The 13,484-nt window shown below is 40.6% G+C and overlaps 1 protein-coding gene across 1 annotated transcript in view; it reads right to left on the bottom strand.

The window, feature by feature from the left end:
* Positions 1 to 3,562: 3,562 nt before the first annotated feature.
* The window catches only part of MTO1 (mitochondrial tRNA translation optimization 1), a 32,194-nt gene continuing 22,272 nt past the window's right edge, over positions 3,563 to 13,484 (bottom strand). Inside the window, exons 10-12 of the mRNA XM_036249075.1 lie at positions 12,912 to 13,030; positions 6,546 to 6,706; positions 3,563 to 4,412 (exon numbers count right to left, since the gene is read on the bottom strand). Coding sequence (XP_036104968.1) covers positions 4,251 to 4,412; positions 6,546 to 6,706; positions 12,912 to 13,030 — 442 coding nt within the window. The 3' untranslated portion in view covers positions 3,563 to 4,250. The remainder of the gene's footprint in view (positions 4,413 to 6,545; positions 6,707 to 12,911; positions 13,031 to 13,484) is intronic.

The following is a 13,484-nucleotide window of genomic DNA, read 5'->3' as shown; positions in this document are numbered from 1 at the left end:
CCCTGGCCAGTTTGGCCTAGCTGTTAGAGCATCGGCCTGAGGACCAAAGGGTTGCGGGTTTGATTCCCAGTCAAGAGCACATACCTGGGTTGTAGGTTCAATCCTTGGCCCCAGTTGGGGTTGTGCTAGAGGCCACCAATCGATGTGTCTCTCACATTCATATTTCTCTCTCCCCCTCCCTCCCTTCCACTCTATCTAATGGAAAAATATCCTCGGGTGAAGATTAACAACAAAAAGATAAAAAACTGCCCTAGTTGATTTTGCTCAGTGGTTAGAACATCGGCCCGTGAACCAGAGAGTCCTGGGTTGGGTTCCCGCTAGGGCACATACCTCCGTTGCAGTTTGTCTCCGGCCCCAGCTGGGGTTGTGTGGGTGGCAGCCAGTCAATGTTTCTCTCTCTCTTCCCCCCTCTCTCCCTCCTGCTCTATCTAAAGATAAATGCAAAGATGCCCTCGAGTGAGGATAAACAATAAATAAATAAATAAAAAGATAAAAAACCTTCCTGGCCAGTGCACCTCAGTTGGTTGAATGTCATCCTGTGCACTGAAAGTTTGCCGGTTCAATTCCTAGTCAGGGCACATACCCAGGTTTTAGGTTCAATCCCCGGTTGGGGTATGTGTGGGAGGTAACTGTTCAATGTTTCTCTCTTTCTCTCTCCCTCCCTAACAACAACAACAAAAATCAATAAAAACGTATTAAAAAAAAAAAAAAAATATATATATATATATATATATATATATGACCAAAAAATTTGAAACAATCAGTAATAAAATCCAAACTCTTAGCTGTAAGGTAACTTTATAATTCAAGGCTATGATGGTTTAATCTAGCAGAGATCCCTATCTTTATCCTTCCTCCCCCAATAATTTTACAAATTCTTAGTGTCTCCTAGCTGTTTCCTCTTTTTACTGTGGTGTTTCTGTTAAAATGAATTTTAGTATCTAGCTTTTATAATTACTAGGCAGTGTGGTCTGTGGTGGGTAGAGGAAATCACAAGTGTGGCCAACTTCCGTTGGAGGCTGACTAGTGTCATAATTGGGGGATTTCTCTGAAATAACAGAGTAAGGTTACATTCTTAGCTGATTTTTTCCTAGGGCTTCATAGTCTATAGCACTCTGGCTAGCAGCACCAGAAGGTAGGCTGTTTAAAAATATTCTTTTGGGTTCTCTCTCTCTCTCTCTCTGGAGCACAGCCAAGCCTTTCTCCCTTTCTTTCTATTTTTAAAAAAAATTTTTTTTGCATTTATCTTTAGATAAAGCTGGAAGGAGAGAGGGAAGAAGAGAGAAACATCGACGTGAGAGAGACACATTGACTGGCCGCCACCCACACAACCCCATGGAGCCAGGGACAAACTGAAACCAAGGCACGCACCCCTAGTGGGAACCGAACCCAGGACTCTCTGGTCCATAGGCTGATGCTCCAACCGCTGAGCCAAACCAGCCAGGGCCTCCCTTTCTTTCTAGTAACCTTCTCCTTTCCCCAGGCACATTACCTTTGCCTTTCTTTTTCTTAGGCTCCAAGTTCCCTTTTTTGCCTCTGTAACTTGTTTCCTGAGACCACACAGCCCAGCTGACTTGCTTCTTTCTACCTCTAAAAATAAAAATAAAAATTCTTTTAGGTCAGGCAGTTTTGTACAAGCTAACATGTTATTTTATTTATTTTTTATTGAATTTTACAGAGAGAGGAAAGAAGAGGGAGAGAGACAGAAACATTGATGAGAGAGAACGACTGGCTGCCTCCTGCATGCCCCCTACTGGGGATTTGGTCCACAACCTAGGCATGTGCCCTGACCAGGAATCGAACTGGCGACCTCTTGGTGCATGGATCGATGCTCAACCACTGAGCCACAGCAGCTGGACAAACATATTATTTTATTTTATTTTATTATTATTTTTTTAATGAATTTATTTTTGTTACAGATGTTTCCCCTTTTTCACCCACTGATTCCTCCCTCCCCACCCTGTCCTCAACTTTGTTGTCCATGTCCATTGTTCATACATACACTAACATGTTATTTTAAATTGTAGATTTAAAGTTTCACATCCTAAACTAAATGCCAGAACCTATTACACATGTTTTCCATTAACATTTTTCAGTGAGAGTTACTATTGTAATGGAATTGCATTATAAAACTTAAATTTCTTTATATGCATAATGTCACTAGCCCCAAATAACAAATGTCAAGAAACTCACAAAGCATTTAGGAACTTTCTGTTTCTCAAAATAAATTTTTGTTATATTCCATTCAATAAGCACTCCATTCATTGCTTTTATTCTTGAATTTAATCAGAAAAAAATATATAAAAACACTGGTTTCCTTTTTAGTGCAAAACAATTACTATAAAATACCTCATTTAAAAAAATATAATGTAGTAGTGTAATAAACATTGCCTCTGCAGTAAGAATTCTGCCCAGAATAGCCACAGTAACTAAAAGAAAAGTTACCATATTTTGAAATTACTAAATCAAATATCAAAAAGAATTAATCACTGCTAAATGATCCAGCATTACAAGTATTTTTTACTTGCTACTGATCTTGACTGCTTTATGGAAAGACTAGTTAGATTAAACAAATCCATGAAAACTGAGCTACTTCCAAGTGGCCATATATAATTAGAGCAAGATATTTGGCTGCCTCTACCTATAATCAGGCATAACTCCTAGATCTGCAGTCAATGTGACTTCAGGGTTCTTAGAACTATCCTGGTATCTGCTTTGGCTGGAAGCTGACATGGGAGTGTCTTTAGGCAGATGACAGATCAGAGTTGGCATTTCTAGAGACAGGTAGGGCCTTCTGGCCCACTTGGCTGAATTCTTCCTCCAGTCTCTCCAGAAAGGTCCAGGTGTCTGAGGAGCCAGTCAAAGGGCCTAGGCAGCCATCCCATCCTAACCTTGTGACTACATATCCTGGAAGTACTGGAAAGGAAGAGGAATGTCAGCATCATTCTGATTTTTCTGTTAATTCTGACTTAAAAACAGGGAAACACCAGTCACAAATTACTATGGATTTGCTTTCAATATTAAAAAGTTGTGGCCATGAAAGTTTCATTAAAAAAAAATATTATATGGCCCTGGCTGGTGTGGCTCAGTTGGTTGGGCATCATCCTGTGCACTGGGAGGTTGCTGATTCAATTCCCAGTCAAGGGCACGTGCCTGGGTTTTGGGCTTGATCCCTGGTTAGGGGTGTGCAGGAGGGGCTGATCGAGGTGGTACTCTCACATCAATGTTTCTCCCTCTCTCTATAAAAATCAATAAACTATTCTTTTAAAAAGACTACATGATATAAAATAACTACCTTGCCCTGGCTCAGCAGTTAGAGCGTCAGCCTGAGGACCGAAGGGTCATGGGTTTGATCCCGGTCAAGGGCACGAATCTGGGTTGCAGATTTGATCTCCCGCCCTGGTTGAGGTCATGGAGAAGTCAATGTGTCTCTCTCACTTCGATGAGAGAGATGTACTCCTCCCTGTCTAAAATATATATATCTATATATATATCCATCAATCCATTCTTGGGTGAGGATTAAAAAAAATAATAACTATCTTTACTTTATTCTCTCTTCCTTTACTTTATTCTGCTTTAACCAGGTTACCAAGTTTTCCACTTTGTGGATGACAGGAAACTATGATGACTTCCAATGCTCTTATTTTATAGGAATTAACGAACATTCATGTTCAAAGACAATTACTAGTGAGGATTTCCTGCAGAAGTACAGAAAGCTTAGAAGTCAACTTTCACCCTCCATACTATATTCCAATAATGGAAATCAGCTGAATGGTTCTGTATAATTTTGTAGTTTCATATTTTTAGTCCTAAGAATTCGAAGGCTCTGAAATTGCCTCCTAACCTAGCATAACCAAGCAGAAGACAGCTAACTTTCAAAACAAGTTGAAAGACAAGACTTAATTTGGTGCATTTAATTACACAGTCCTTATGAGTAGGCAAATTTGCAGGCTAAGATTTTTTTCCAGCTTTAGTTTTAGGTCCACTATATCTCTCTTTAGTGAACTTTGCACAAAGTTACATTAATAGGCTTATTGTATTAGAGCACCCGAGAGAAAGAATATAAATTAAGAATTTATAACTATTTTTTCAGATATACAAAGATGCACAATGATAATTATCTGTCTTCCTCATAAATTAATGACAAAGCCATAATAACTAATTGGTTATATTTTAACAGGTGCTAAATAGAAATACTTATCTCCTATCTACACTCTTATACTGATTAATAGTCTTTTATGAATAGAAAGCTATAACTGTCTCTCTTCAAGTCTGTCTGTATCACATAAGCATTGATCAGTTTTGGGCAGCTCATTCATAGCTGCCTGCCTGTGCTGAGCGGTCTTCACAAATCTAAGCAGATTGACGATGGCAGCAGGCGTCACTCCAGGTATACGACTAGCAGCCCCAATCTATGAATAAAAACCACAAGAGAAACAATGTGAGCCATGTCAAATACAATTTTCCTCCTACTGACATTTTGTATATTATAGTTTATAAAATATTTTTTCAAAATAACTCTATAGCCCTGGCCAGTTTGGCTCAGCGGTTGGAGCACTGGCCTGCGGACCAGAGAGTCCCAGGTTTGGTTCCCGCTAGAGGCACGTACCTAAAAAAAACAAAAAACAAAACAACAACAACAACACACAACAAAAAAACTCTATAAAGTAGATAAAGAAAATGTGATTATTATCATTATCTTCATTTTTGAAAAATGGGAAAATTGAGGCTTAGAGAAATTAAAATGACTTGTCCAAAATCACATAACTCTCAGATGTTACAGTGCCTACTTTTTCTTTTCATTAAACTAACAGAACATCCCCAGCAGTATGTTGGGCAGCACTCTATAATTAATCTCATTATTTCTGTTGTATTTTTACAATGAAATATATGAAGATTAACTCTAAGTGGTGTAAAGACTAAATAGCCTCGTGCCAGTTCAGGTCAGTTTGCCACCGAAGGAGTGAGTCCGCAGCAAGCATTCATCTGAGCTTTTTGTACTCAGAGCTGTGGGTAAGGGCTTGTGAACTTGATGACCAGTGCTGTCAACTGAATTTTCCAGTACAGTGGACAATTTCTATAACACCTTCACTGTAACAGTGCACTGTCCAACATGGCAGCCACTAGCCATATGTGATACTGAGCACTGAAATGTGGCTAATATGACTGAAAAGTTGAATTTTAAATTTTCTTTAATTTTAATTAATGTAAATGTCTAGTTGGCTAGTGGCCATAATCTTGGGCAGTGCAGCCTATGACTATCCACAAAAATATAAACCCAAAATGAATAGTATATAGATAGTTTTAAAATTTAAGGCTTGCTTGCCTGGTTTCCATGATGACTGGTGCTAAGAACACCATATTATATTGATGAAATTACTCCTCTCTTTAAAAATCATTAAAAAATTTTTTTACAGCCCTGGCCGATTTAGTTCAGTGGTTAGAGCGTCAGCCTGCGGTCCAGACAGACCCGGGTTCGGTTCCCACAAAGGGCACGTGCCTCAGTTGCAGATTGTCCCCGGCCCTGGTTGGGTTGTGCGGGAGGCAGCCACTCGATGTGTCCCTTTCACGTCGATGTTTCTCTCTCTCTCTCTCTTCCTCTCTCTCCCTCCCACTCTATCTGAACAAAAAATGGAAAAATGTCCTTGGGTGAGAATAAAAAAAAAAATTTTTTTTTTACAGACCATATTTTTGTTAAATGTTCCTTTACTGTTATGAATCATTACAAAAACAAAACAGAACAAAAAACCCTCTGCTCATTAAACTATGACACCACCAATTTTTAAGGTACAACTCAGTTTCAGAGATGCTAAAATGTACATCTTAGAATCAATAAATACAGCCTATCAGTCTTTAACTATTTATTAGAAATCTAGTACTAAACACTATAAAGGTTTTTATAGACTCAGATGAGTGTGCATGCATGTGCATACACACCATGTGTGTACATACATACTTAGGCTAAAGCATGGGGTGTGGGACCTCTTTGGCTCCCCTCTTTCTCCTAGTAGCTCTCAAGGCCACACTATGGATTCCCTAGAGAAAGATCCGAGTAGTAATCTGAAACCACCACATTATAATCAACCAAATTCTTCTTAAAAAAACAAAACAAAACATTTTTGTTTTAGAGAGAGAGGAAGGGAGAGGGAGAGAGAGAAACATTGATGAGAGAGTGAAACAATGACTGGCTGTCTCCTGCATGCCCCCTACCGGGGATCAGCCCATAACCCGGACTTGTGTCCTGACTGAGGAACCAGCAACCTTTTGGTGCATGGAACGATGCCCAGCCAATTGAGCCACACTGGCCAGGGCATAATCAACTAAATTATTGACTTCTGGTTATTTATTCAGACTAAGCTTTTTCATCTCTCATTTACAAATATATATATATATATCTGTCATAGAAACAGATATTGAAGATAAGAGGTGTTTTTACGATGAAATAAACCATTTAGTTATGTGGCCATGGTAATTCCAGGTTTAAAAAAATTAAAGCACTGGCTCTTAATGTATAACCTGTTCCTATCCATTGCCTGTTTTCTTACCGTCTGTGGGCGACTGAAATGTAGCTTCTCTCGAACTTCAGAGGACAAAGACACACCCCTGAGAGTCAGATAATCCAGGTCTTTTGGCAGTTGGAGAGCTTCATCTCGCTGAATGTTCTCGATTTCTTGTTGCTGATAGAACAATACTGATTCATAAGTGGCTGGTGAACAAAATAAGTTATGTTATGATACTAAGATTATATGAACAAGTTACATTTTTATAGCTTTTTACAATTTACAAAGAGGTTTTGGTACATTATCTCATTCATCACCTATCTCAGCACCATGAGACAGGTGGGGTACATGTTCTCTTTCACAAAGGAGGAAAACAAAGCTAAAATAAAGAAAGTGGGTATCTTACATATTAACTACAACAGTCTACCTTGTAGTTTACTGCATGTCCCTTTCATTTCAAAAATTTGGAAAATTAAAAGAAATTGCATTTCTTCTCAGTACAAATTTTGGTGGAACATTCCTTAATAGGCTGTGGGTTTGAATTTTAAATCTTAAAGATCAGATGTTTCTTCAAGAAAATAGTTCTGGGCCCTGGCCGGTTTGGCTCAGCGGTTAGAGCGTCCGCCTGCGGTCCAGAGAGACCCAGGTTCGGTTCCCGCTAAGGGCATGTACCTCGGTTGCAGTTTGTCCCCGGCCCTGGTTGGTCGTGCAGGTGGCAGCCACTCGATGTGTCCCTTCACGTCGATGTTCCTCTCTCTCTCTTCCTCTCTCTCCCTCCCACTCTATCTGTACAAAAAAATGGAAAAATGTCCTCGGGTGAGGATAAAAAAAAAAAAAAAAAAGAAAATAGTTCTGGGACTTCGGGTCAAGATGGCCGTGTAGGTAAATGCGGTATTGCATCCCCCACAACCACATCAAAGTTACAACTAAACTACAGAACAACCATCATTCAAAACCACCTGAAATCAAGCTGAATGGAAGCCCTACAACTACGGAATTAAAGCAGCAGCTACATCCAGACTGGTAGGAGGGGCAGAGGGGCGGAGGTGCGAGGGCCGGTGGCCAGACTGGCTGGTCTCACACCCATGTGTGGCCGATAAAAATCAGGAGGACACCTCGGCTGGGAAGGTCCGTCCTGAGGACTGAGGGTTCCCTGTCCCACACCAGGTGCCCTGCTCAGGGTTCCAGTGCCAGGAAGAGAATCCCCATAACTTCTGGCTGGAAAAACCAGCGGAAACTGAAGCACAGGGAGGCTGAAGCGGCTGGAGCCCCAGGCAGCTCCTTAAAGGCCTGCGCAGGAACTTATCGGACTCTCTCCCTCTAAGCTTGGAGGGGAGGCAGCTCGAGGGGCACCAGAAACATACAGGGAAGAACTGAGCTGTTTGGCACTAGAGTGAGGGCTGGAGAGGGGGCTTTCTCCAGGACAAACATGCTGTCAGAGGCCTTTGTTCCTTTGGTGAGCCCTTCCCTGGGGCGGCAGACAGCCACCATATCTGGGACTCCAGCAACCTGCCTCACACTGGTAGCCCCGCCCTGGTGACTCCCCAAGGCCCGGCCCCGCCCCACCCAATTTTCAGGCCCACCCAAGCTGTTGCTACTTGCTTAACCATAGGATTGGCCTCTTGGATCCTGCTTCAGGTTTTTCCTAAATTCTTTCAAACGAGCAGCATCTGGTCTCAGCTAGCCTCATACTGCTCCTTAAGTAATACACAGAAACAAACTCAGGGAGGCAGCCAAAATGAGGAGACAAAGAAACAGGTCCCAAATGAAAGAACAGAACAAAACCCCAAGAAAAGAACTAGGCGAAATGGAGATAAGCAACCTAATAGATGCTAAGTTCAAAATACTGCTTATAAGGATACTCAATGAACTCAGTGAGAACCTCAGTGAACTTAGTGAAGGCCTCAAGAGCATAAAAAAGGACCAGTCAGAATTGAAGGAGGCTTTAACTGAAATAAAGAATAATTTACACAGCTTCAATACTAGAGTACATAAATCCAAGAAGCAAACCATCGATTTGGAATATAAGGAAGCAAAAAACGCCCAATCAGAACAGCAAAAAGAAAAAAGAATCCAAAAAAATGAGGATAGTGTAAGGAGCCTCTGGGACAACTTCAAGCGTGCCAACATTCGCATCTTGGGGGTGCCCGAAGGAGAAGAGAGAAAATAAGACATTGAAAACCTATTTGAAACAATAATGGCAGAAAATGTCCCTAACTTGGTGAAGGAAACAGACATACAAGTCCAGGAAGCACAGAGAGTCCCAAACAAGATGAACCCCAAGAGACCCACACCAAGACACATCATCATCAAAATGCAAAAGGTTCAAGACAAAGAGAGAATCTTAAAACCAGCAAGAGAAAGGCAGCTAGTTACCTACAAGGGAGTTCCCATAAGGCTGTCAGCTGATTTCTCAAAAGAAACTTTGCAGGCCAGAAGGGAGTGGCAAGAAATATTCAGAGTGATGAAAACCAAGAACCTACAACCAAGGTTACTCTATCCTGCAAAACTGTCATTTAGAATTAATGGCCATATAAAGAGTTTCCCAGACAAGAAAAAGTTAAAGCAGTTCATCACCACCAAACCGTTATTATATGAAATGATGAAGGGTCTTTTTGAAGAAAAATATATATGAACCAAAAAAATGGCAATGAATACATATCTATCAACAATGGAATCTACAAACAAAATGAACAGGTAGAACAGAAACATTCTCATAGATACAGAATACATTTTGTTGGTTGCCAGATGGGTGGGGGGTTGGGGGAATGGGTGAAAAAGGTGAAGGGATTAATAAGTACAAATTCATTGCTAGACTGACAAACCTCAAAGGGAAAGGGGTTGGGGGGAGGGGGGGTGGGAAGAAATAAACCAAAGAACTTATATGCATAACCAATGGACACAGACAATAGTGTGGGAAAAGGCGGGAGGGGGGCGGGAGGGGGGCGGGAGTGGTAGCACCGGCTCCCATCACTTGACTGGCAGCCAGAAAACCTTAGCCCTGATCCTGGCCCTACCAATGAATTACCCCATGACTAAGGGCATGTCAGTATCTTTCTGGGCCTCAGTTCCTTTATCTAGAAATGTTAAGGGCTGACCTAGAAGACTTCTGATGGTCTTTGTGGCAACAGAAGGTACTGGTGAAGTGCACAGGCCTTATAGTCAGACCAGCTAGGTTCAAATCCCAGCTTTGCCACTCATCAGTTGTATATTCTTGGGCAAGTTACCATTTATCTATAAAATTAAGGTAATAATGCTAATACCTATCCTTCACAGGACAGTTATAAGTATCAAATGAAATAATGCATGTAAAGGGCTTAATACAACATGGTAATAGAACAATTTAGTACAACAAATTGTAATACATTTTTACGACTCATGAAAAGACTTGGTAAGGGATCATGGAATAAAAATGAGATATTATGAACCTAATACATATGTTAAAGTATATTTATTTAATCTTTTAGATATGTATATAGGAAAACATGAGAGATAATAAAAAAAATCAGAAATTGATTTCTGCCCTCAAGAAACTTGTTGCCTAGTGGAGAATCTGTGAAGTAATTTGAAAACCAATGGTATGTGTTATGTTTTAACTTAGTATGATTTCTTTGAAACCATGGATATGAATTAGAGTCTTTATCTACAAACAAGTTAAAGATAATTATTCTGGATTATTCTAACCTGAACCTGGTGACTAAATTGCAAACCAAGTTTAAAATGTAGAATTTCACCTCACACCTGTCAGAATGGCCGCCATCAACAAATCATCAAACAACAAGTGCTGGTGAGGGTGTGGAGAAAAGGGGACTCTAATACACTGCTGGTGGGAATGCAGACTGGTGCAGCCACTGTGGAAAACAATATGGTGTTACCTCAAAAAATTAAAAATTAAACTTCCATTTGACCCAGTGATCCCGCTTCTAGGAATATACTCTAAGAAGCCTGAAACACCAATTAGGAAGAATATATGTACCCCCATGTTCATAGCAGCACTATTTACAATAGCTAAGATCTGGAAACTGCCCACGTGTCCATCAGTAGACGAATGGATAAAAAAGCAATGGTACATATACACAATGGAGTACTATGCAGCGGTAAGAAAGAAAGATCTCTTATCCTTTGAGACGACATGGAGGGACCTGGAAAGTATTATCCTAAGTGAAATAAGCCAAGCAGAAAAAGACAAATACTACATGATCTCACTTATATACGGAATATAATGAACACAACAGTCTGAGGAATACGGTAGACCCAGAAACACGGAAGTAGGGCCAGACTGACATCCCTCAGAAGAGGGGGGGTGGGGTGGGAAGAGATAAACCACAGAACTTATATGCATGTATGCATAACCAATGGACATGGACAACTAAGCTGGGGATGGGGCGGGGGTGGGGTGGTGAGGAGGGTGTCAATGGGGTAAAAAAGGAGAAACATCTGTAACAAAAATAAATAAATAAATAAAAATTAATTAAATAAAATGTAGAATTTAATCACCTTTTTCCAGTGCTCAGAGCCTAAATGTTCAATAATTAAAAAAATTTTTTTTTTCCTTTATTGATTTTAGAGAGAGAGAGAAAAACATTGATGAAAGAGAACACTGACTGGCTACCTTTTGCATGGCCCCCACTGGGGATTTGGCCCACAACCTGGGCACGTGCCTGACCAGGAATCGAACTGGGCGACCTCTTGGTGCATGGGTTGATGCTCAACCACTGAGCCACAGCAGACGGGCAAAGTAATTTTTATTTAGGAGAGAAATCATAATATTGAAATAAAAGGTCAACATTACTTCTTATACACTGGTATACTACGAGTGTCTGGTCACTTGAAAGAATGACTCTAGAGTTCAGGTGGGTTTCCTTTGTTGCTAGACTTTTGTTACTTTGCATGCTGGGATGGCTGGCAGCACGTGGGTCATCCTATAAATAGGAAGGTGAAAGACCGCTCTGGAACTGACAGAAATGCCACTGCTAGGAGGAATGTAGCATTCTTACCACCTACACCCTACACCGGGCCCCAAGGAGCTTAAAGTCCTTTCCTGTCTGAACAGGACATCATCAACTTTTCATACCATTCATTCTCCCCATCTCACTCTGTTCCCTGCCTTTTTCTCCACATAATTTTCCACCCCAGGAAAAAAGAAACTGATCTTATCCTCAGTATTTTTATGTTTGAAACTTTCCATAATGAAAACTTTGAAAAAGTCATCTGTGGGCCCTGGCCAGGTAACTCAATTGGTTAAAGAGTCATCCCAATACACCCAGGTTGTGGGTTTGATCCCTGGTCAGGGTACATACTAGAATCAACCAATGAATGCATAAATAAGTGGGACAACAAATCAATGTCTCTCTCTTTCTCTCCTTCTCTCTCTAAAATCAATAAGCAAACAAACAAACAAAGTCATCTGTGGTTTTGATGGTCAATACACTGATCCAGAGTAGGACCCAGAGTATGAATTTCTTTGCTTGATACAAAATAAGTTATCTGAAGCTCGGCTGCTCTGGCTCAGTGGATTGAGCATCACCCCATGGACTGAGAAGTCCCAGTTTGATTCCCAGTCAGGGCACATGTCCAGGTTGCGGGCTTGATCCCTGGTGGAGGGCGTGCAGGAGGCAGCCAATCGATGTTTCTCTCACATCGATGTTTCTATCTCTAAAAAAAGTAAATAAAAATATATTTTCAAAAAATGAAAACAAAAACAAGCCCTGGCTCGTTTGGCTCAATGGTTGGAGTGTCGGACTGCGGACCAATGAGTCGCAGATTCGATTCCAGTCAAGGTGGTCAAGGGCACATACCTGGGTTGCGGTTTGTCCTCAGCCCTTGTTGGGGTCGTGTGGGCGGCAACCAGTTGAAGTGTCTCTCTCATGTTGATGTTTCTCTCTCATGTTGATGTTTCTGTCTCCCTCTCTCTCCCCTCCTCCCACTCTATCTGAAGGTAAATAGAAAAATATCCTTGGGTGAGGATTAAAAAAAAAAAAAGCAAAATAATTATCTTTTTATGGTACAGTATTCCAGTATATTGTCAAAGCCAAACACAGTATTATTTTTTTCATCATTAGAACATTATATGGGGAAACTGTAAAAGGAAAGTTCAAGGGGAATAAAAAGGTGTTGTTTTTATTAAGGAGAGCTTCACAGTAGCAGTTCCTAAACTTGAAATGTGCACACGAATCACCCGGGGGTCTTGTTAAAAGGCAGAAGTTTACCAGTGGGCCTGGGATGGAGTTTGAGATTCTGTATTCCTAACGAGCTCCCACCTGTTACAATGCTCCCAGACTATACTGGTCCTATGGTAATAATGGCTCCTCTTAAAACAGAGCTCTTAATGGATCTGCTGTCCACTCATAATTTGTACGAATGGAAAAGAGAGTATACATAGGCATCTTAAGTAAAAGAAGTATTTCCTACCTTCTATTTTCAGTCTTTCAGCTAGCTCTCTACATTGAGTGTACTTCTTCAAGGGTTCTGGAACAGCCTTGGCCAATAAATCCATGTCAACTTCCTCATACTTCAAAACATCTAGAGCTCTGAAAATACACACACATTTCATTAACATGGAGGTCCATATCATATAAAACAGATTAAGAACAGGATTCCTTGAAATAATAATCTCCGAATAAATAATACCAAAAGATATACCTACTTTTTTCCTAGTACAGTGAACAAATGCAGCAACATCTGCAACACAGAACCTCAGTAAGATATGTGTGATTCTCCCCAATTCCCTTCCTTTATCATGAGAAATGAGTTGTTGGTAATGGTTGCATTGCTATAACCCATTTGTCCTCCTTTCTTGTAAGGAGAGAATATCCTCTGATAACAAGGGTTTGATTGAGTTCCTTAAGAATTTATATCTAAGTTATAACCATTGAAGCCCATGTTCTATACATATAAGTTATCCTTTTGCATGCTCGGAACCAGCTGAAGGAGGTCTCCTGCTTGTTCCAAGGCTGCAAAACATTCTGCAGTTTCCCTCTTATT

Source organism: Molossus molossus, unplaced genomic scaffold, assembly GCF_014108415.1.
Source record: "Molossus molossus isolate mMolMol1 unplaced genomic scaffold, mMolMol1.p scaffold_m16_p_8, whole genome shotgun sequence".
NCBI classification, from domain to species: Eukaryota; Metazoa; Chordata; class Mammalia; order Chiroptera; family Molossidae; genus Molossus; species Molossus molossus.
The sequence above is the reverse complement of the archived record's forward strand: the minus strand, read 5'-3'. Positions and strand labels throughout refer to the sequence as shown.